Source organism: Leopardus geoffroyi, chromosome C2, assembly GCF_018350155.1.
Source record: "Leopardus geoffroyi isolate Oge1 chromosome C2, O.geoffroyi_Oge1_pat1.0, whole genome shotgun sequence".
Classification (NCBI taxonomy): domain Eukaryota; kingdom Metazoa; phylum Chordata; class Mammalia; order Carnivora; family Felidae; genus Leopardus; species Leopardus geoffroyi.
Window position 1 is genome coordinate 152,879,421 of NC_059333.1, and position 17,090 is coordinate 152,896,510.

At 55.5% G+C, this 17,090-nt stretch overlaps 1 protein-coding gene across 6 annotated transcripts in view; it reads right to left on the minus strand.

Moving 5' to 3' along the window:
* Positions 1–17,090, minus strand: part of DLEC1 (DLEC1 cilia and flagella associated protein) — a 94,605-nt gene that overhangs the window by 25,893 nt on the left and 51,622 nt on the right. For 5 of the 6 annotated variants that reach the window (XM_045436554.1, XM_045436553.1, XM_045436557.1 and 2 more), the window contains exons 7-18: positions 13,477–13,564; positions 12,563–12,736; positions 11,750–11,886; positions 10,249–10,341; positions 6,261–6,351; positions 5,686–5,848; positions 4,573–4,765; positions 3,718–3,776; positions 2,963–3,131; positions 2,493–2,586; positions 2,152–2,282; positions 1,885–2,043 (exon numbers count right to left, since the gene is read on the minus strand). In XM_045436554.1, the coding sequence (XP_045292510.1) occupies positions 1,885–2,043; positions 2,152–2,282; positions 2,493–2,586; positions 2,963–3,131; positions 3,718–3,776; positions 4,573–4,765; positions 5,686–5,848; positions 6,261–6,351; positions 10,249–10,341; positions 11,750–11,886; positions 12,563–12,736; positions 13,477–13,564 (1,551 nt within the window). The remainder of the gene's footprint in view (positions 1–1,884; positions 2,044–2,151; positions 2,283–2,492; positions 2,587–2,962; positions 3,132–3,717; positions 3,777–4,572; positions 4,766–5,685; positions 5,849–6,260; positions 6,352–10,248; positions 10,342–11,749; positions 11,887–12,562; positions 12,737–13,476; positions 13,565–17,090) is intronic. The other variant, XM_045436556.1, reaches the window with a different exon arrangement.

The following is a 17,090-nucleotide window of genomic DNA, read 5'->3' on the forward strand; positions in this document are numbered from 1 at the left end:
CCACCACCCGCTAGCTGTGCGACCCTGGAGAAGCTGCTGTCCCTCTCTGTCTCTATCCAGTAAGGAGGTTGGCTGTGGTCTGTAAGTTTCTAAGTGTGCTCTGGGAAGTCCCAGAGTGCCTAGGGCAGGGGACTAGGATGTGGGGAGAGGCAGGATGGGGCAGGGGGTGCCTAGCAAGGTGGCCAGAGCGGTTACCCTTTGTGAGTGTGAGCCTGGAGGGAAAGCGCTAAACTCCAAGCCTACGTAACAGGACGCTTGCATGCAGTGGTTCTTGGCAATGGTGTTGGTGATTTGATGCAAAGTTTCCTAACTGCTAAGTGTCGGTGCCCCGCTGGAGAAATGAGGCTGTTGCCTCAAAGGACAAGGCCAGTCAAGTGGAAGGGAAAAGTCCCCGAGAAAGGGAATACCTGCTGGCAGGGAAGATGGATGTGTGGCCGCACCCGTCTTTCCTCAGCTTCTGAATATGGAGGACGGGGTGGGGGGCAATGTTCTGACCCGGAAGGGGGCAAGCAAGAGGGGATCTCGGCAGGAAGCAGTCAGAGGGAGGGTGCTTTCACCACACAGACCTAGTCAGAGCCTCACACCCGGACCCCAAGGAGCTAAGGCGGCTTCTAAGGAGCCGCGGCTGCCACCTGTGTGAAGAGTGGGGGCGACCCGCCGTGATTTACAGCGAATCCCTGGCAGCTAGGGAGTGACTGAGGTTTTGTGCCACTTGCTCTGGATTTCACATTGATTTAAAGGTCCCGACGGTAGGGGCGCCTGGGTGGCTCAGCCGGTTAAGCATCCGACTCTTGGTTTCGGCTCAGGTCCTGATCTCAGGGCTTGTGAGTTTGAGTCCCACGTGGGGCTCTTTGCTTGGGACTTTCCTTGGGACCAAGGAAAGCAAATTAAAGGCGATGATGATAATACTTAACCACTTTTAGTACTTTCCGTGTTTGCAAGAAAAAGGAAAGGGCTGTGAGTGGAAACGAATCCTGTGTTCTTTCTCGGAGCCCTTGTTTGGGCCCCAAGTCCATGCCCAAGTGCCCCCTGGTGGCACAGTCCCCGGGAGGTTTTGAACTTTTGAGGTGAACCCCTCCCACCTGCCCCTTCCTAGAGGCCCGGGAGCTTCCCGCCCAACTCAGCTGCCCATTTTCTTCCTAACTCAGGCTGCTTTTTAAAAATGTTTATTGGGGCGCCTGGGTGGCGCAGTCGGTTAAGCGTCCGACTTCAGCCAGGTCACGATCTCGCGGTCTGTGAGTTCGAGCCCCGCGTCAGGCTCTGGGCTGATGGCTCAGAGCCTGGAGCCTGCTTCCGATTCTGTGTCTCCCTCTCTCTCTGCCCCTCCCCCGTTCATGCTCTGTCTCTCTCTGTCCCAAAAATAAATAAACGTTGAAAAAAAAAAATTTAAAAATGTTTATTTATTTTGAGAGAGAGCGAGCGAGCCAGCAGGGGAGGGGCAGAGAGAGAGGAAGAGAGAGAATCCCAAGCAGTCTCCGTTCTGTCAGTGCACAGCCCGATGCAGGGCTCGAACTCATGAACAGTTAGATCATGACCTGAGCTGAAACCAAGAGTCTGATGCTTAACTGACTGAGCCACCCAGAGGCCCCCAGCTTGTTTTGACAGAAGGAAAAACCCCTGTCTTATTTCCACATCGGATGGTGGAGAAAGGAACAGGAAAATCCAGTTCAGGATTAAGTTCTGCTGTAGAGGGGACCCCAAGTGCCTCACAGATGGGGAGAACTGGGGACACTGCCAGGAGGGAGTCACCAGGCAGGCTCTTCCTTTCCAGCCTCAACACTCCAAATGCACCAGGACAGGTTTCACTGTCCCTGCCCCACGGGTCAGTAGGCTTGTGTGTGTGTGTCTGGGGGGGGTCCATTTAGCCAGAGGTGCCTGACTTACACTCTCCTGCCTTTCTTGGAGGCACACCAGGCTCTCCTTCATGCACCACGTGGCTGGGAGCTGGCTGATGTTCTGGATCTGGATGGAGTCGGTGGCTTTCTGCCCCAGGCGTAGCAAACCAAACTGAAGGGCTGAGGCTTTGATGACAAGGGCCGGCCCCTGAGACATCCAGAGGGGCCTGTCACCGGGCCGCCTGGGAGTGGGGGCTCTGTGCCCTACCCCTGCCACCCTTCTGGTCCGCCCAGCTGCCCAGCCCCCAAACAGCACCTTAAAGGCCGCCTCAATGTGTAACACCACCGGTGAGGGTGAGTTTCGGATTTCACACGGCAGGTCCTGGCTTGTTGGGCCGGGGACACCCCCGGTAAAGCTCAACTCGAAATCCTCTCCCTCGTTGGGCTCTGGGAGAGAGGGCAAAGTGAGCTGGAGAAAGGGGGCGGGGCCGTTTCCGGCTGCGGCTGGGCCCAGGTGCCTGGCCTTTGCTGGCTTCTCGTCCACCACACGTGCCAGGCTGCGGCCGGAGCTGATCCCGGGACCCCCCGAATGCCTGCACAGGCCCGTCTCCTCTCAGGTCTCCTTCCCCAGCCAGCCCCAGGAGATGCCCCCGGTACCTATGGTCCCTGCGCAGGGTTCCACTTCAATGATGTGGCAGTCACTGACCTTCCCCCACAGGTATCTGACGGGGGACTTGCTGTTGTTCCACATCTGCAAGACATGCCCCAATCCAGGCTCCCCGGGCACTGCCCCTGCACACATCTGTACCCACCGAAGGACTGCGGGGCTCCGGGCTCACAACGGGTCCTCCTGACACCCTCCCTCCCCGCTAGTTCTTGGCCATCAACACCACGCGGCAGGGTCCGTGGGCATCGTGTCCTGCCAGAGACCCAGGAGCGCGGGAAGGCTTCCGCAGCCCTATCATTCAGGGGATGCTGGGGAGCTGGTAAGATGACAGACATGCCCAGTCCGGCATCGGGTTACAACCAGTAAGCTGCCGTCCGCCCCTCCAGCCGTACCCCGCCCCCCCCGCCCCCCCCATAGTCATGCCAAGTTCAGCCCAGGCTCGGGAGACACCACAGCCTACCTTAAAATCTTTCTTCACGTTTATACCAATGTAGTTCTCCCCGGGGATGATGAGGGCATACGGTTCTAAGAGGACCTGGAAAGGTTCTACCGAGCCTTTCACCTCGATTTCCAGGACAATGACGTCATCCGCAGAGCATGAGCAATCCTTCAGGGTTTCCAATTCCAAGCTGAACACAAACCCGCCGGGAGCTAAGAGCCGACGCGGCCCAGGAGCATGGCCCTCCGTGCCCCCTCACCTCTGTCCCTTGCCTGGGGTCTTGTGAAGAGGAAGCACCCCACCCCCCCCACCCCCCCCCCCCCACCCCACAGCTCCTAAGCGCCCTCCAATCAGAGGCCCAGCCAACCAGTGATGAACTCCCGTCACAGTACTGGGACGGGGCCCCTTGCCGCTGCCTCCAGGGACCACACGGCAGCGGCATGGGCACCCAGCCCGGGGTCTCTCCACGAGGCTGACTGGAGACCCACCCTGACCGTCTGCCTGGGGCAGAGCTGGTAGAGACGCCCCCACGGGGCACAGCCTCACCTCGTTAGTCACCACCGCCCAGGGCCCGCTGAGTGGAGCCCGGCGAGCTGTCCCCCACGGCTGAGCCCCTCCGGGCCTAGGTGCCAGGACAAGGCAAAGTGCTCCCCTGCGTCAAAGCCTGCCGGGGAGCCGGGGGCTCCTTCACCCCTTCCCGTTGCCTTCCCCAGGACCCCCAAGGAGAAGGCAGGCCCCGCTGCCCAGCCCTCGCGCAGGGCCCAGACCCTGCTCACCTCGTGGGCTCTGGGACTTCTTCTAGCACCATCTGGAGCACGCTGTGAAAATCCCTCAGCTGCAAGACAAACACAGCGCCCTGAAAACAAACTGCCCTCCGTTCAGGTGGCCCCGGAGAAGCCGGGAGCCATGGCAGGAATTCCTTCTCCCCCTGGCCTAGCTGCCGCAAAGGCCTTCTGGAAAACACAGTGCTGCTTCCCTGCTACCTCCCCCCTACCCTAGGGGAAGAGGTGTGGGCCTGCCAGGACGGGAGCCAGGACTCAGGGGGGCCACCGCAGACTCCAGACTGGTGTTCCTCCCTCAGCTGCGCCCAAGCGGACAGGAAGGAAAGGCCCTCCGGACCCTGACGTTGCCCACCGGCAGAGCCCTCAACCGTGGGCGGCACCACACCCTCCCAGAACAGTGAGGCCGGGGTGCGGAGCTGAGAGGCACAGGGTCCCAGGGCACCCCCTTCACACCCAGCTCTCACTCCCCTCTCGAGTCACACACAGGGCCTCGCACTGGAGCCCCCCGTGTGAACCTTGTGCTCTGCACCTGCACCTCACACGCCGGGGGGTGCTGGGGGCTGCCCAGGGGTGGCACTGTTGTCGACTTAGCGGAAACACGGGAGACACCAGAGCTGAGGATATGAGCCCAGGGTCTCGCGGCAGACCGGGCATGTGCACGGTCAGGACCCGGCCAGAGAGGCTGCTTTGTCCTCCAGCCCCACTCTTGGCTACGGGCCGGCCTCAGAGGGTGCCGGGATCTCGTCAGGCTCGGCTGTGGCCTCGGTGTCACTAAAGAACATGGGCGAGGGGGTGGTGGAAGTACCCTGACCCAGGCATGCGTGGCTACCATGATGGCATCATTTTAACCTCGCGAGGAGAGAAGCTCAGGATGAACTCGTGGTCCGTGTGGGGGCTGAGAACCCCTCTCTCGGGCAGGACGGAGAAGGCCGTCTCCCTGTCAGGGTGGTACTTGAGGCTGTCCATGCTGTAGGTCTCTCCAGGCATTAGGGGCTGCAGGTTCGGCTTCATGATCTGCCAGTGGAAGGCCAGCTCCACGTGCCTGTGGGGGCAGGGGATCCAAGGCCGCATCCCACCTCTGCCGGGACCGGTCTTCCCACCCCCTGCCTGGCCGGGCCCTGCTCTAGGAGCAGGAAGTGGCCAGGTCAGCCCTGAGGCTCGTCCGTGGAGGAGCCTGGGGAGCACGTGGGTCAGAGAGTCTGCCAGAGACCTCGTAAGAGAGCTGCCCCCTCCCCACCATAGCAGTTGGGGGTGAGAGCCACGGTGACTCAGGAAAATGGTGAACACAGGGAACCAGGCTCTAACTATTAGGCTACGGACCCTAGGACATCGTTCTGGGTTGTCTCCTACCATGTGAGAGTTCCACAGGTTTGCCCCATGAACTCCCCCCTCCACTGCCCTCCACCTCTCCAGCTGTGGCCTCCCAGGACGGCTCTGTCCGGCACTGGCTGCCAACAGAGCAGGGACAACTGCATGGGGATGGGGAGGTGGGACTCTGGCACACTGCTGATGGGGAGGGACAGCAGATGGTAAGGCCCGGGGTCACCCGGGAAGCCTGGCTGGCAGTGAGAACTGAACCCACTGGCCACAATCTGATCCTGGGACGTGGATGGCTTCCCCTCATGGGCATGGCAAGACCTCTCTGCAAAACCGTTCTGGGGCTAAGGATAGTCCAGGATAATCTAGAACACCGCCCACTATAACGTCCTGCAGTGAGGGAAAACGTACGTATCTGCTCTGTCCGGTGTGGCTAGCGACACGTGGCTAGTACTCAACATGTGACTGGGGCCACCGAAAAAGTGAGTTTTCGTTTAATTTTAGTTGATTTCAACTTAAATAGTCACCTGTGGCTACCATGATGGACAGGGAAAATCTGGACCCTCCTGGCCCACTGGGAGCTCCGGGCCAGGCAGGGAAGGAGAAAGGGTGCGTGTTGAAGGGTACTGCCCAGCGGTCACTCACGTAGCGTTTCTAATAATGAGCTGTTTTCTAGCTGTGGACTGAACGTTCTCCGGCTCAAAGCGTATGAAGTGCTGGGCTGTTACGTCTGTGAGCTCTCCAGGCTCCGGCTGACTTTCTTCACCAGAAATATAGATCAGATCCAAAGCAACCACCTGCCCAATTCCTGACACAGTAAGGTGATAAAAAGGGCTGAAATCAGGACTCTGTGGCCAAAGGCTGTCACGGGATCGACGCTATCATCCACATGCAACCGGCCTTGATCGTGACCCCAGGAGGTGGACACAAGAGGGTAACAGGGGCCTTCAGCACGCAGATCCTGTCCCCACATCTTCCCAGACCAAAAGGAGGTGATTTTGATAACCTGGTACATAGCGGGTACTCAGTTAAATGCTTGCTGGGTCAAACTGGAAGGAAGGAAGGGAGGAAGGGAGGGAGGGAAGGAGGGAAGGAGGAAGGGAGGAAGGAAGGAAGGAAGATAAGTAGGTAGGTAGGTAGGTAGGCGGGTGGGCATCTTGGGGAAATTTCAGCAGGATGCCCCAGAACCTGAGGTGGCCTGGGCGCACACACAAGCCCACCTACGGTCACCAGCTCCTTTATCTGGCAGTTGTCGCACACAATGATGAAGGTCTGCTCTGCCTTTTCCAGGCTTGTCGGGAGGAACGAGACCTGGGGAGAGAAGGGCTGTCGTTCAGGACGTTCCCCTCTCAGACATGCACCCCTCCCCTTATTCTCCACCCCTTGTTTCCCTCTCTGCTGCTCCCCCTTCTCCCGAAAGCCAGGGCGTTCTGCAAGGCTCCACCCCAGACTAAGGCAGGAAGCAAGTTGAAAGGCATGAAGAGGGGCGCCTGGGTGGCGCAGTCGGTTAAGCGTCCGACTTCAGCCAGGTCACGATCTCGCGGTCCGTGAGTTCGAGCCCCACGTCGGGCTCTGGGCTGATGGCTCAGAGCCTGGAGCCTGTTTCCGATTCTGTGTCTCCCTCTCTCTCTGACCCTCCCCCGTTCATGCTCTATCTCTCTCTGTCCCAAAAATAAATAAACGTTGAAAAAAAAATTAAAAAAAAAAAAAAGAAAGGCATGAAGAAAAGGTTTACAGTGACTGAGATGCAAACGGCTCTTAAACAAATGACAACACGTTTAACCTCATTCATGATAAAAGAAATGGAAAGGAAAACCACGCAGAAAACATTTTCACTCTTCATACTGGTAAAGAGCAGAAAGTTAGGAATCGTAAATGCAACAAGAAGATATCTTCATTTTCTCCAAAATCATCTGGAGGGAAAGGGGGGGTTGGCTGGAAGAGATGGAAGGGTGTAGATGCCATATGGTTGGCCAAGAGTTGATAAACGTTGACGTTGGGTACTGAGGACACAGTGATCATTAAACTATCCTCTCTGTTTTTGTATATGCTTTAACAGTCCATGATAATAGTTTTTCCTTTTTTTTTAAAACAGTTTTTAAGTTTGACAACACATTGTTGGCAAGAGTGTGAGAAAATAGGCACCCTCATATCTCTGCATGGTGGCGATTTTGGCAACGTGTATCACAATTCGGACCAGCAGAGACCCCCGAGACAGCAAAACCACTTCAAGGACTGCAACCTGCTGGGAGACTCATAGTTGGACAGAGTGATGTATGCAGTCACCAAAATGGCCAGAGATCAGAAAAAACCTTCATGTCCATCAGTGGGGGACGGCTGACCTGAATCATGGTTCGTTCACACAGTGGAATACTATGCAGCTGTGAAAAATACGAGACTGCTCCTTAAGATCTAGCAGAACTGGGGCGCCTGGGTGGCTCAGTCGGTTAAGCGTCTGACTTTGGCTCAGGTCACGATCTCACGGTTCATGAGTTTGAGCCCGCGTCGGGCTCTGTGCTGACAGCTCGGAGCCTGGAGCCTGCTTCGGATTCTGTGTCTCCTTCTATCTCTGCCCCTCCCCCACTTGTGCTCTCTGTCTCTCAAAAATAAATAAATGTTAAAAAAAATATTAAAAAAAAAAAAAGATCTAGCAGAACTGGGACACCTGGGTGGCTCAGTGGGTTAAGCATCTGATTCTTGGTTTTGGCTCAGCTTGCGATCTCATGGTTCGTGAGCTCGAGCCCCATGTCAAGCTCTGTGCTGATGGCAAGGAGCCTGCTTGGGATTCTCTCTCTCCTTCTCTCTCTGCCCCTCCCCTCCTTGTTTGCACGTTCTCTCTCTCAAAATAAATACACATTGAGAAAACAAAGGTATAGCAGAACGGTGAGTGGGCAGCGATGTGTGGGAAGGAAAAGTGGAAACAAAGGAAAACACACATGGGTTATCTCTGAAAGGGCATTCAGAGGACCCGGTGAGGTTGTGGATATCTGGGTGGCTGAAAAGCTGCAGTGGAAAAGGACATTTGACCGTTTATTCCCATCTCTGGATTTTAGTCATGTGAATTTGTTTCTTACTTGGAAATATGAGTACGTTTTATTTTTTATTTATTTATTTATTTATTTATTTATTTATTTTTGTTTTGTTTTTCAACATTTATTTATTTTTGGGACAGAGAGAGAGCATGAAGGGGGAGGGGCAGAGAGAGAGGGAGACACAGAATCGGAAACAGGCTCCAGGCTCTGAGCCATCAGCCCAGAGCCTGACGCGGGGCTCGAACTCACGGACCGCGAGATCGTGACCTGGCTGAAGTCGGATGCTTAACCGACTGCGCCACCCAGGCGCCCCTATGAGTATGTTTTAAAACAAAACCCCAAACAATCAAAAAAGAAAATACACAAGGAACGCCAAGGGGAAAAACCTCCTCTTGACTCCTCACTGCTCCCCACAGGGTCCTGCTGCTCCCCTCTGCCTTTCCCTGGGGATCAGAGGACGGTGGCATGAGGGAGGTGTCCTGGCCTGGGCCAATTTCTTAAAGCCACACCCCAAGGTACTGACACGGTCTGGACGGGGCAAGAGGACCCAAGCCATCCCCCAGCAGCAGGCGAGGACTGATAAAGCCCTATGATGCCCTGAATTGGCCTCATCCCAACTCCAAGAGCCAGGTTCTTACTGGGGATCAGATCTGCACAGACGTGAGTGTGACAGCATCACTCCAGGGCTCCAAAAGATCCCATCAGGCACTTGAAACTGGAAAGCAGCTGATACAGGGAAGCTCTCCTTTTCACCATGAAAAAGCAACTTACAGCGGTGGTCCTCAGACTTTCTGCACACTGCAGAGCTTTAAAAATCCTATGCCTTGGGGTGCCGGGGTGGCTCAGGTGGTTAAGGCTCCAACTCTTGGTTTCAGCTCTGGTCACGCTCTCACAGTTTATGGGATCAAGCTCCACGTCGGGCTCTGCGCTGACAGCACGGAGCCTGCTTAGGATCCTGTCTCTCCCTTTCTCTCTCTCTGCTCCTCCCAGGTGTGCTCTCTTTCTCTCTTTCAAATAAATAAACTTAAAAAAAAAATCCTAGGGGCGCCTGGGTGGCGCAGTCGGTCGAGCGTCCGACTTCAGCCAGGTCGCGATCTCGCGGTCCGTGAGTTCGAGCCCTGCGTCAGGCTCTGGGCTGATGGCTCAGAGCCTGGAGCCTGTTTCCGATTCTGTGTCTCCCTCTCTCTCTGCCCCTCCCCCGTTCATGCTCTGTCTCTCTCTGTCCCAAAAATAAATAAACGTTGAAAAAAAAAATTAAAAAAAAAAAAAATCCTATGCCTCAGGCAAACCCCAGACCCATTAACTCGAAACCTCAGGACGGGGCCAAGAGAGCAATGTGTCTGCAAGGCTCTCAGGAGGCTGCGATAGGCAGCGACATTTGAAAGCCCCATGGCTCTTGGCTCTCACTGTCTGATGCCATGGCGTGGTCCAAATCCTCCTCGCCAGAAACCAGACAGCCTTCACTCTTGAGTGTCGGTGCCTCCTCCAGCAGACTAGCGAGGAAGGCCACGTACACTTGTGGCACAGTCGGATTCCTGGGGCAGGGAGTCAGGGAGGGCGAAGGTGTGGAACGAGAGGGGCAGGGAGACGTCACCGTTTCGCACAGACCGTGCTGGGGACCAGTGAGAAGGTGTGATGAGCCCAAGGGACCTCTGAAAGAAGCTGGTTGGGAAAGGATAAGCCCACAGCCCGCAGATCCGACTCCGGGAGCTTTAAGCGGACGTTCAGGATAAGGCCTAAGGAAGCCAAGACTTGCAGACTGTGTAACCAAGAATTAAAGAAAAAAGAGGACAAAGCCACTGTCAGTCCCCAGGCACCAGATCTGGCAGGGGTGGGGGCTGGTATCCAAGAGAGATTGAAGAACCAAAGGACGATCCCGGAGGCAGCTGAGGTGGAAGGGACCGCCCTGCTAACGGTGTGGACAGGCAGCATCTGGGATCATGATGGAAATGCTGGGGCTGTCTGCCCTTGCTTTGTCAGAGGGATCATAAGGCAGGCAAATCGCCTCACCGCCACAGAATGTGGGACCATGCTCCTACACAGAAACCACCCTGGAATGGGGGTGGATATTCAGGTCATGAAAACACAGAGGCAAAATGAAATCATGCAAGCAGTTGAGCAAACAGTCACGACCAATCGTAACAAGGAGAAAATACACGTCATGTCAATTACCCACCTCCACATACAAGGCCTGCCCCGGAGCCAGCTCAAACATGGAAGGCAGGATTCCAAAGGGAGGTTGCTCAACGAAGCCCAAGGTTGCGACAGCCTTAAAGAAAAGTGGAAAATTACACAAGAGTGCGGAAGAGATTGTAAAATCCAGCAGTTAAGATTACACACTTCTCGAAACACCCATTTTGCAACCTGAAGGATATTAAGGACCATCCGGTACACAGTCAGTGAAGAAACTGAGGCCCGTCCATTCAGCAAGCACTCGCTCCACCTTCCCTGGGCACCAGGCGTGCTTCCCAAGGCTCCCAGAACCCCTGTGAAGGGCTGACCACTGGTAGGAGGAGGAAGGAACACCACTGACAAGTGCTTCACACGGGCAGCAACAGTGTGAGAGAAGGCCTCATCCAGGAGATGGGCTCCCCCAGCACAGTCCCTTACCCACCACAGTGCCTGGTGTGGCTGGAGCCGGCTTGCGTGCCTGCCTCCATCCCCAATCCGCCCCCCGGGGCTCGAAGCTGCAGCCAGAGCGGAGGGGAGCCCCCACCTTGCTGGCAAGGCTGCAGCTCGATTGCCGACAAAGGGAGCCGTCTCAGCAGGCCGGGGACACGATCCCACACCTCCGGGACCCCGGCAGGTAGCAGAAGTGAGCGAAACGTGTGTCCTCCGGATCTATCGCTTGTTTTCCAGAGACACAGTTACCAAGAAATATCCCGCCCACAAGAAAAACAACCGTGTACACATGCGGTCGACGGTGCAGTGCCGGGCTCCAGCCAGTGGGGCCGCGGTGAGGCCTGGCCCAGCGCTGCACGGCTGCCAGTTTTTCAGAGACTGGAAATGCAGACTTTTACGTGAACTCTCCCGGCTTCTCAAGGTCATCTCAAAAAATGTTTTTCAGCACAGTGCCAAATAAATATGCACACAGAATTCAGTCCAACAGCTGCCACCTTGTGACCCTGTATCTCTTAAAACATTGGCGGGGCGCCTGGGTGGCTCAGTCGGTTAAGCGTCCGACTCCGGCTCAGGGCATGATCTCGCGGTCCGTGAGTTCGAGCCCCGCGTCGGGCTCTATGCTGACCGCTCAGAGCCTGGAGCCTGCTTTGGATTCTGGGTCTCCATCGCTCTCTGCCCCTCCCCTGTTCATGCTCTGTCTCTCTCTGTCTCAAAAATAAATAAATGTTAACAACAACAAAAAAAAAATTAAAAAAAAAAAAAAAACATTGGCTACAGTGGTGACCGCCTGAAGGAATAAATGCAGCGACACGTGAGCCAGGCCTGGGAGGGCGAGGGGGGTGAGACCACCCGCCCAGGTGACACGGGGGTCAGCACCGGACTCCGTACGTCTGGATCCGCATGTGGATCACGGCAGCCGGGGGAGAGGGTACGCCGTTCTTTTTCCCGTGTGTTTCCCATCACAGGTGCACTCCGGCAAGTCCCCATGGGGTGGCGGTGGGGGGTTTCCTTTGCTGGATTCGTTCTCCTCTGGGTAGCAGTCTGCGGTCACTTACCCTGAAGCTCAGTGGCGGCCAGCTCTTTTTAGGCATGATGCAGAACTTGCCGACGCTGAAGCCCACGTTTTTGCACAGGAACCTGGTTATCTTCATTCCCCCGATGAGGCAGTAGCCACAGTCCAATACCGGTGACACTGCAGCCATAGGAAAAGACGCACATGAGAAATAACCCGTCCTCCGGAGAGGCCCTGCTGCCCTTGTTCTCCCGAGGCCCAGCCAGAGCTCAGAGCAGCCGTGGCCCGGCACCCAGGGCAGGGGATGAATGGGGACACTCCCTGACCCCCACTCCCACGTGGCAGCCTCCACGCATTGAGGGCTAGGACAGGAGTCTGTGCCCACTATGGACTCAGGCCTCGGCCAGGACCAGCCAGCATGGGCCTGGGGGTTGTGGTGAGAGTCCTAGCTTCTAGTCTGTGCCCAGGCTTGTAAATGAGGGGGCCCAGCCAAGGCCGGAAGCCCCCCCACCGGCCAGAGCCACAGAGGCGACATCTGCCGAGGGCCCCGGGCAACTCTTCCTTGCCTCCGTGTGGCGCAGGCCCTCGGGGGTGTCCACGAGTCAGAGGAGCCCATGCTGGAGCCAGCTGGGCTGCTAAACTCCTCTCCTCGTGCGTGCGATTCGGAGTCAGCCTCCACTGGGACGTAGGACAGTTGGGGCCTGACACCGTGGAAGTCTGCATGGAAGCTGCTAGTAGGTCCCTCCTTAGGACCCAGAAGCGCCTCCCCAAGAGGACCAAGTCGTGCGCTGCCACAAAGGCGCCCTGAGAGCAGGCAGCCTGACTGAATCCCGGGGAGGGCAGCGCGCACACTCACATGTCAGCACTGGGGGTGGCCTCCGGGCTTGCAGGGGGATCACGAGCGTGTGGGCTGACTGGGTCTCAACTAAAATGAAATCATCAAAATCCCCGAGGCAGTCAGGAGAAAACTGGACGATATACTGGCAGGTCATCCCAGGGGCCACCATTCCGCCTTTTCCTGGGAACATCCCTGTGCGTGAGAAAAGCAACCAATGAGGACCTGGAGACCAGCCGGCCACCAGGGCTTTGACTCAAGGGCTACAGACGGCAGCCAGAGGGTACAGCGAGTCCCCACCACAGCTGGGGCTGCTCCATGAGTAGATGCTGTCTGGGCCACGGCCACGGCGATGGCAGAACAAGGGCATGCGAGGGGAACAGGCTGTGAGGGCAGGGAATCCGGGTGAAGACACCAGGGCTCGGGGCAGGGAGCAGGCGGGTGGGGGTTGGGGGCGTGGGGGACATGGTCCACCTGGAATAGTTAGGTGAGGCCACGCCTGGCCTGATGGGACAGCAGAGAGCCATTCGAGCTTCTGAGCATGGTGGGGGAGGGGAATGACTCGATCAGGCCGTTCTTGGGATTTACAACACCGTGTTCACGGAAGCTGGAAGGCCAGCTGGGAAGCCACCGCAGTGTTAAGTTTAAGTGACGAATGAGGACGGCCTGACCGGACGCAGAGGCAGAACGGAGGGCGAGCAGAGAGAGGGCAGGCCCGGGCCTGGAGGGGTGACTGGAGAAAGGGCCTGGCAGGTCTCAGAGACGCGGTCAGGAGGATGGGCTGGCGGGTGGGCAGGCTACTGGCAGAGCACGAGAGCCCCAGGGACTCAGGGAAACGCGGGCCCAGGCCCATCAGAGGGCCACGCGGGCCGGTGCCGGGAGCGAGCCCAACACACAATTCCGAGGCGGTCCAGACCACGGCTGGGCTGACTCACCCAATCCCAGCGCGAAGTACGGCGTCGACGGCGGGATGACTCTTAGGCAGCGGCTGGCCGCGGTGGTGTTCTGTAGCGAGATCGCCATCTGCCCAAAGGTAAAGGGGAGCTCTTTTAGACAGCAACACACACGGACGAGTGACCCGAGGCCCGGACGGACTACCTAGCGTGGAAAGCGGGTAGAGGTAGAGATGAAATGAGTCTAGGCTGGCCAATGGGCACATGGGGATTCCTTTTGCCCATCGATCTACCTTTGATCGCACCTGGAAAATTATAATACGAGGTGAACCGGAAGACGGGAATAGATCTGACCTCGGCTTTGCCCCGCTTTGAAACAACAGCTGCTGTGTACTGAGTATCCGCCATTGTGCCCTATCAACCTCACAATAACCAGGAAAAGGCGGGAGTTCTCGCTCTCTCACACCGCAGAAGCTGAAGCTCCCAGACGTTCCTTAACCCGTAGAGTTTTGAGATGTGAGCCCAGGATATCGGGCTCCAACGTCCTGCCCACCTGGCCTCTTACTTGCCGACTTTTCCCCTATGTGTATCCCTCTGGGCCACTTCTTCCCATGGGCAGAGCGAAGAGGGCTATAGGCACCTGTATGATAAGGTTGTAATCGGGCCTCCCTCCAGCACTCAACCCATCCAACCCTATCAAATCCTGCCTTCTCTTCTTCCTCTCTCAGACTAGGAGACCCCCGGGGGCAAGGCCTAGGATTCACGCACCGCTAACCCCCACCAGAAGAGGAGCTCGTACGCAAACACACCTTTTGCTTCGATTTTGCGAAATATTACACCGGGGAAAAATGTATAAAGTATAACATGACAAAAGCCAAGTTTCCATCACCCAGTTTCATAATAAATCATAAAAACACATGGGGCGCCTGGGTGGCTCAGTCAGTGAAGCATCCGACTTTGGCTCGGGTCATGATCTCACAGGTTCATGGGTTCGAGCCCCGCGATGGGCTCTGTGCTGACCGCTCAGAGCCTAGAGCCTGCTTCAGATTCTGTATCTCCCTTTCTCTCTGTCCCTCCCCCACTCACTCTCTCTCTCTCTCTCAAAAATGAATAAGCATTAAAAAGTACAGAGGAAACCTACCCTAGCCCCTTTTCCCTCCACCAGAAAGCACCTACGTAAATTTGAAGTGTGGGTCTTCATACTTTTATTCATAGGTGTGTGTTCCTAAATCAACACTTATCCATTGTTGGCCAATACATTTGCACCAGTGTATCTGTGAACCACACCCAAGTGTGCAGAGAACCATATTATGGTTTTAATCTTCATTTCTCTGTTATTAATGATAATGAGCACTGTTTCATATGTTTATCTGCTATTTGGGGTTCCTCTTGTGTGAGTTGTCTATCCATATCCCTTTACGATTTTGCCATTGTGTACTTTGTCTTTTTCTTATTTTTTTTTTTCCAACGTTTATTTATTTTTGGGACAGAGAGAGACAGAGCATGAACGGGGGAGGGGCAGAGAGAGAGGGAGACACAGAATCGGAAACAGGCTCCAGGCTCTGAGCCATCAGCCCAGAGCCCGACGCGGGGCTCGAACTCCCGGACCGCGAGATCGTGACCTGGCTGAAGTCGGACGCTTAACCGACTGCGCCACCCAGGTGCCCCCAGTCTTTTTCTTATTTTTAAAAAATGTTTCTATCTTTATTTTTGAGAGAGAGACAGACAGACAGAGAATCCCAAGTGGGCTCTGCGCTGTCAGCACAGAGCCCAACACGGGGCTCAATCCCACGAACTGTGAGATCATGACCTGAGCCAAAACCAAGAGTCAGACGCTTTACAGGCTGAGCCACCCAGTCTTTTTCTTATTGATTTGTAGGAGTTCTTGATATATTCTGGGTACTCATTCTTTTTAAGGCACATGTTATAAACAATCTCCAAGTTCATAACTCATATTTTTTGAGGTACAGTCTCCAAACTGTTAATGTAAAATTTATCAGCCTTTTGTGGTTTGTGCTTCTGTTTCATGAAATCTTTCTATAGCTCCTATATTTTCTTCTTTAAAATTTATCTGAGATCTTCGCTGGAAAGTACTTCGCTTAGGGTATGGAGTGAGGTAGGGATTATATTATCTTCCATGCAGCATGGATGCTATCTCAGTCTTGGCTCCGCAGGGGTGCACACGTGCACGGAATAGCCTGAGCAACAGCATGTGCAGTTCCCCCCATCAGGCTGCTGTTCCCTCAAACATGGAGCCAGCTGCACCCACTGCTGAGATTTCCAGTCAAGGTGTCCATGGCAGCAGCCGGTCCTCGCATCCACTGAGGCATTAAGACAGCCTTGCTCCAGGGGCGCCCGGGGTGGCTCAGTCGGTTAAGCATCTGACTTCAGCTCGGGTCACGATCTCACGGTTCATGAGTTCGAGCCCCGCCTCGGGCTCTGCGCTGACAGCTGGGAGCCTGGAGCCTGCTTCCGATTCTGTGTCGCCCTCTCTCTCTCTGCCCCTCCCCCACTCGCACTCTGTCTCTCTCAAAAATAAACAGACGTTAAAAAAAAAAAAAACCAACAAAACTTTACGACAGCCTTGCTCCAGCCACACAAGGCAATCCCCTGGCCAGTGAAAGGCAGGGGCCAGCGGGCTTACACGGCTTCTGAGGGGATGTGCGACAAGCACAATGAAAGCGTCAACTGCATTTAATGGCAGTCAGCTCAATGACACATTCTCAGATTGGCTCTTCCTCTTTCCCCGCACTCCCTTTCCTCACTCCTCTCTAGAGATGCAAATGACAGCACCTACTCTCCCCGCTGCAGGCTCTGCTTTGTGGGGCACCCCGGCTGTGACAGTTGGCATCCGAGGAGGCCTAAAGCAGCAGACCCTTAGGATGCAAGTCGAGAGTTGGCTCTCCCAGCAGTCAGGTGGCAACCTAGGACTCTAGCTGCCGGGCAGGAGGGTGTGGTGAGCCCTGGTACGCAGTGAACCACAATTGGCACGGTTGTCACCCATGGCCAGCTGAAATGAGGTGCAGGTGGAGGTCAGGCACTGAAACGTGGGGTAGCTACAGTGCCCGCAAGGTCTGGGGCCGCGATAATTATAAGGGCTGCAGAGTGGGCTGGCTTTCCTTGATGGCACTGGAAGGCCCAGAGGAAAAGATGACAGGCTCAGAGCAGTGAATTGCCAACTCGAGGCCCACCGTGAGGACATTCCTCGCATTCCTGGGTTACACACAATTTGCTCCGGTGTCTGTGTGGGTGTGCACACGCGCACTCCTTGCTTGATTTGGTTTGCCATTTTTCACCTGGTATTTCTGCACCTATGTTCTTTTTTTTTTTTTTTTCTTTCAGACGCCTTTTTTAAGTTAGCAAAATACTGAATGGAAACAAAAGAGCAAGTATATGAAAGCTATAACCCCCCGGCTTCCAAGGTACGGCCTCTATTCCCACCACAACCCTTCAGCCTTCCACTCACAGCCTGGGTCCCATGTGCTCTCACATCAGGACGGAGAAGCTCTCTTGAACCTTCCGGGGGCTGGGGACTGGGAGTGTACCTATATTCTAAAGCAAATCTGGCCCATGATTTTCATTGTCATAGGTCCTCATCTGGCTTTGGGGTCAGTGTAACATTAGGCTTAGTCTGTTCAGGCTCGTCTACAAAATGT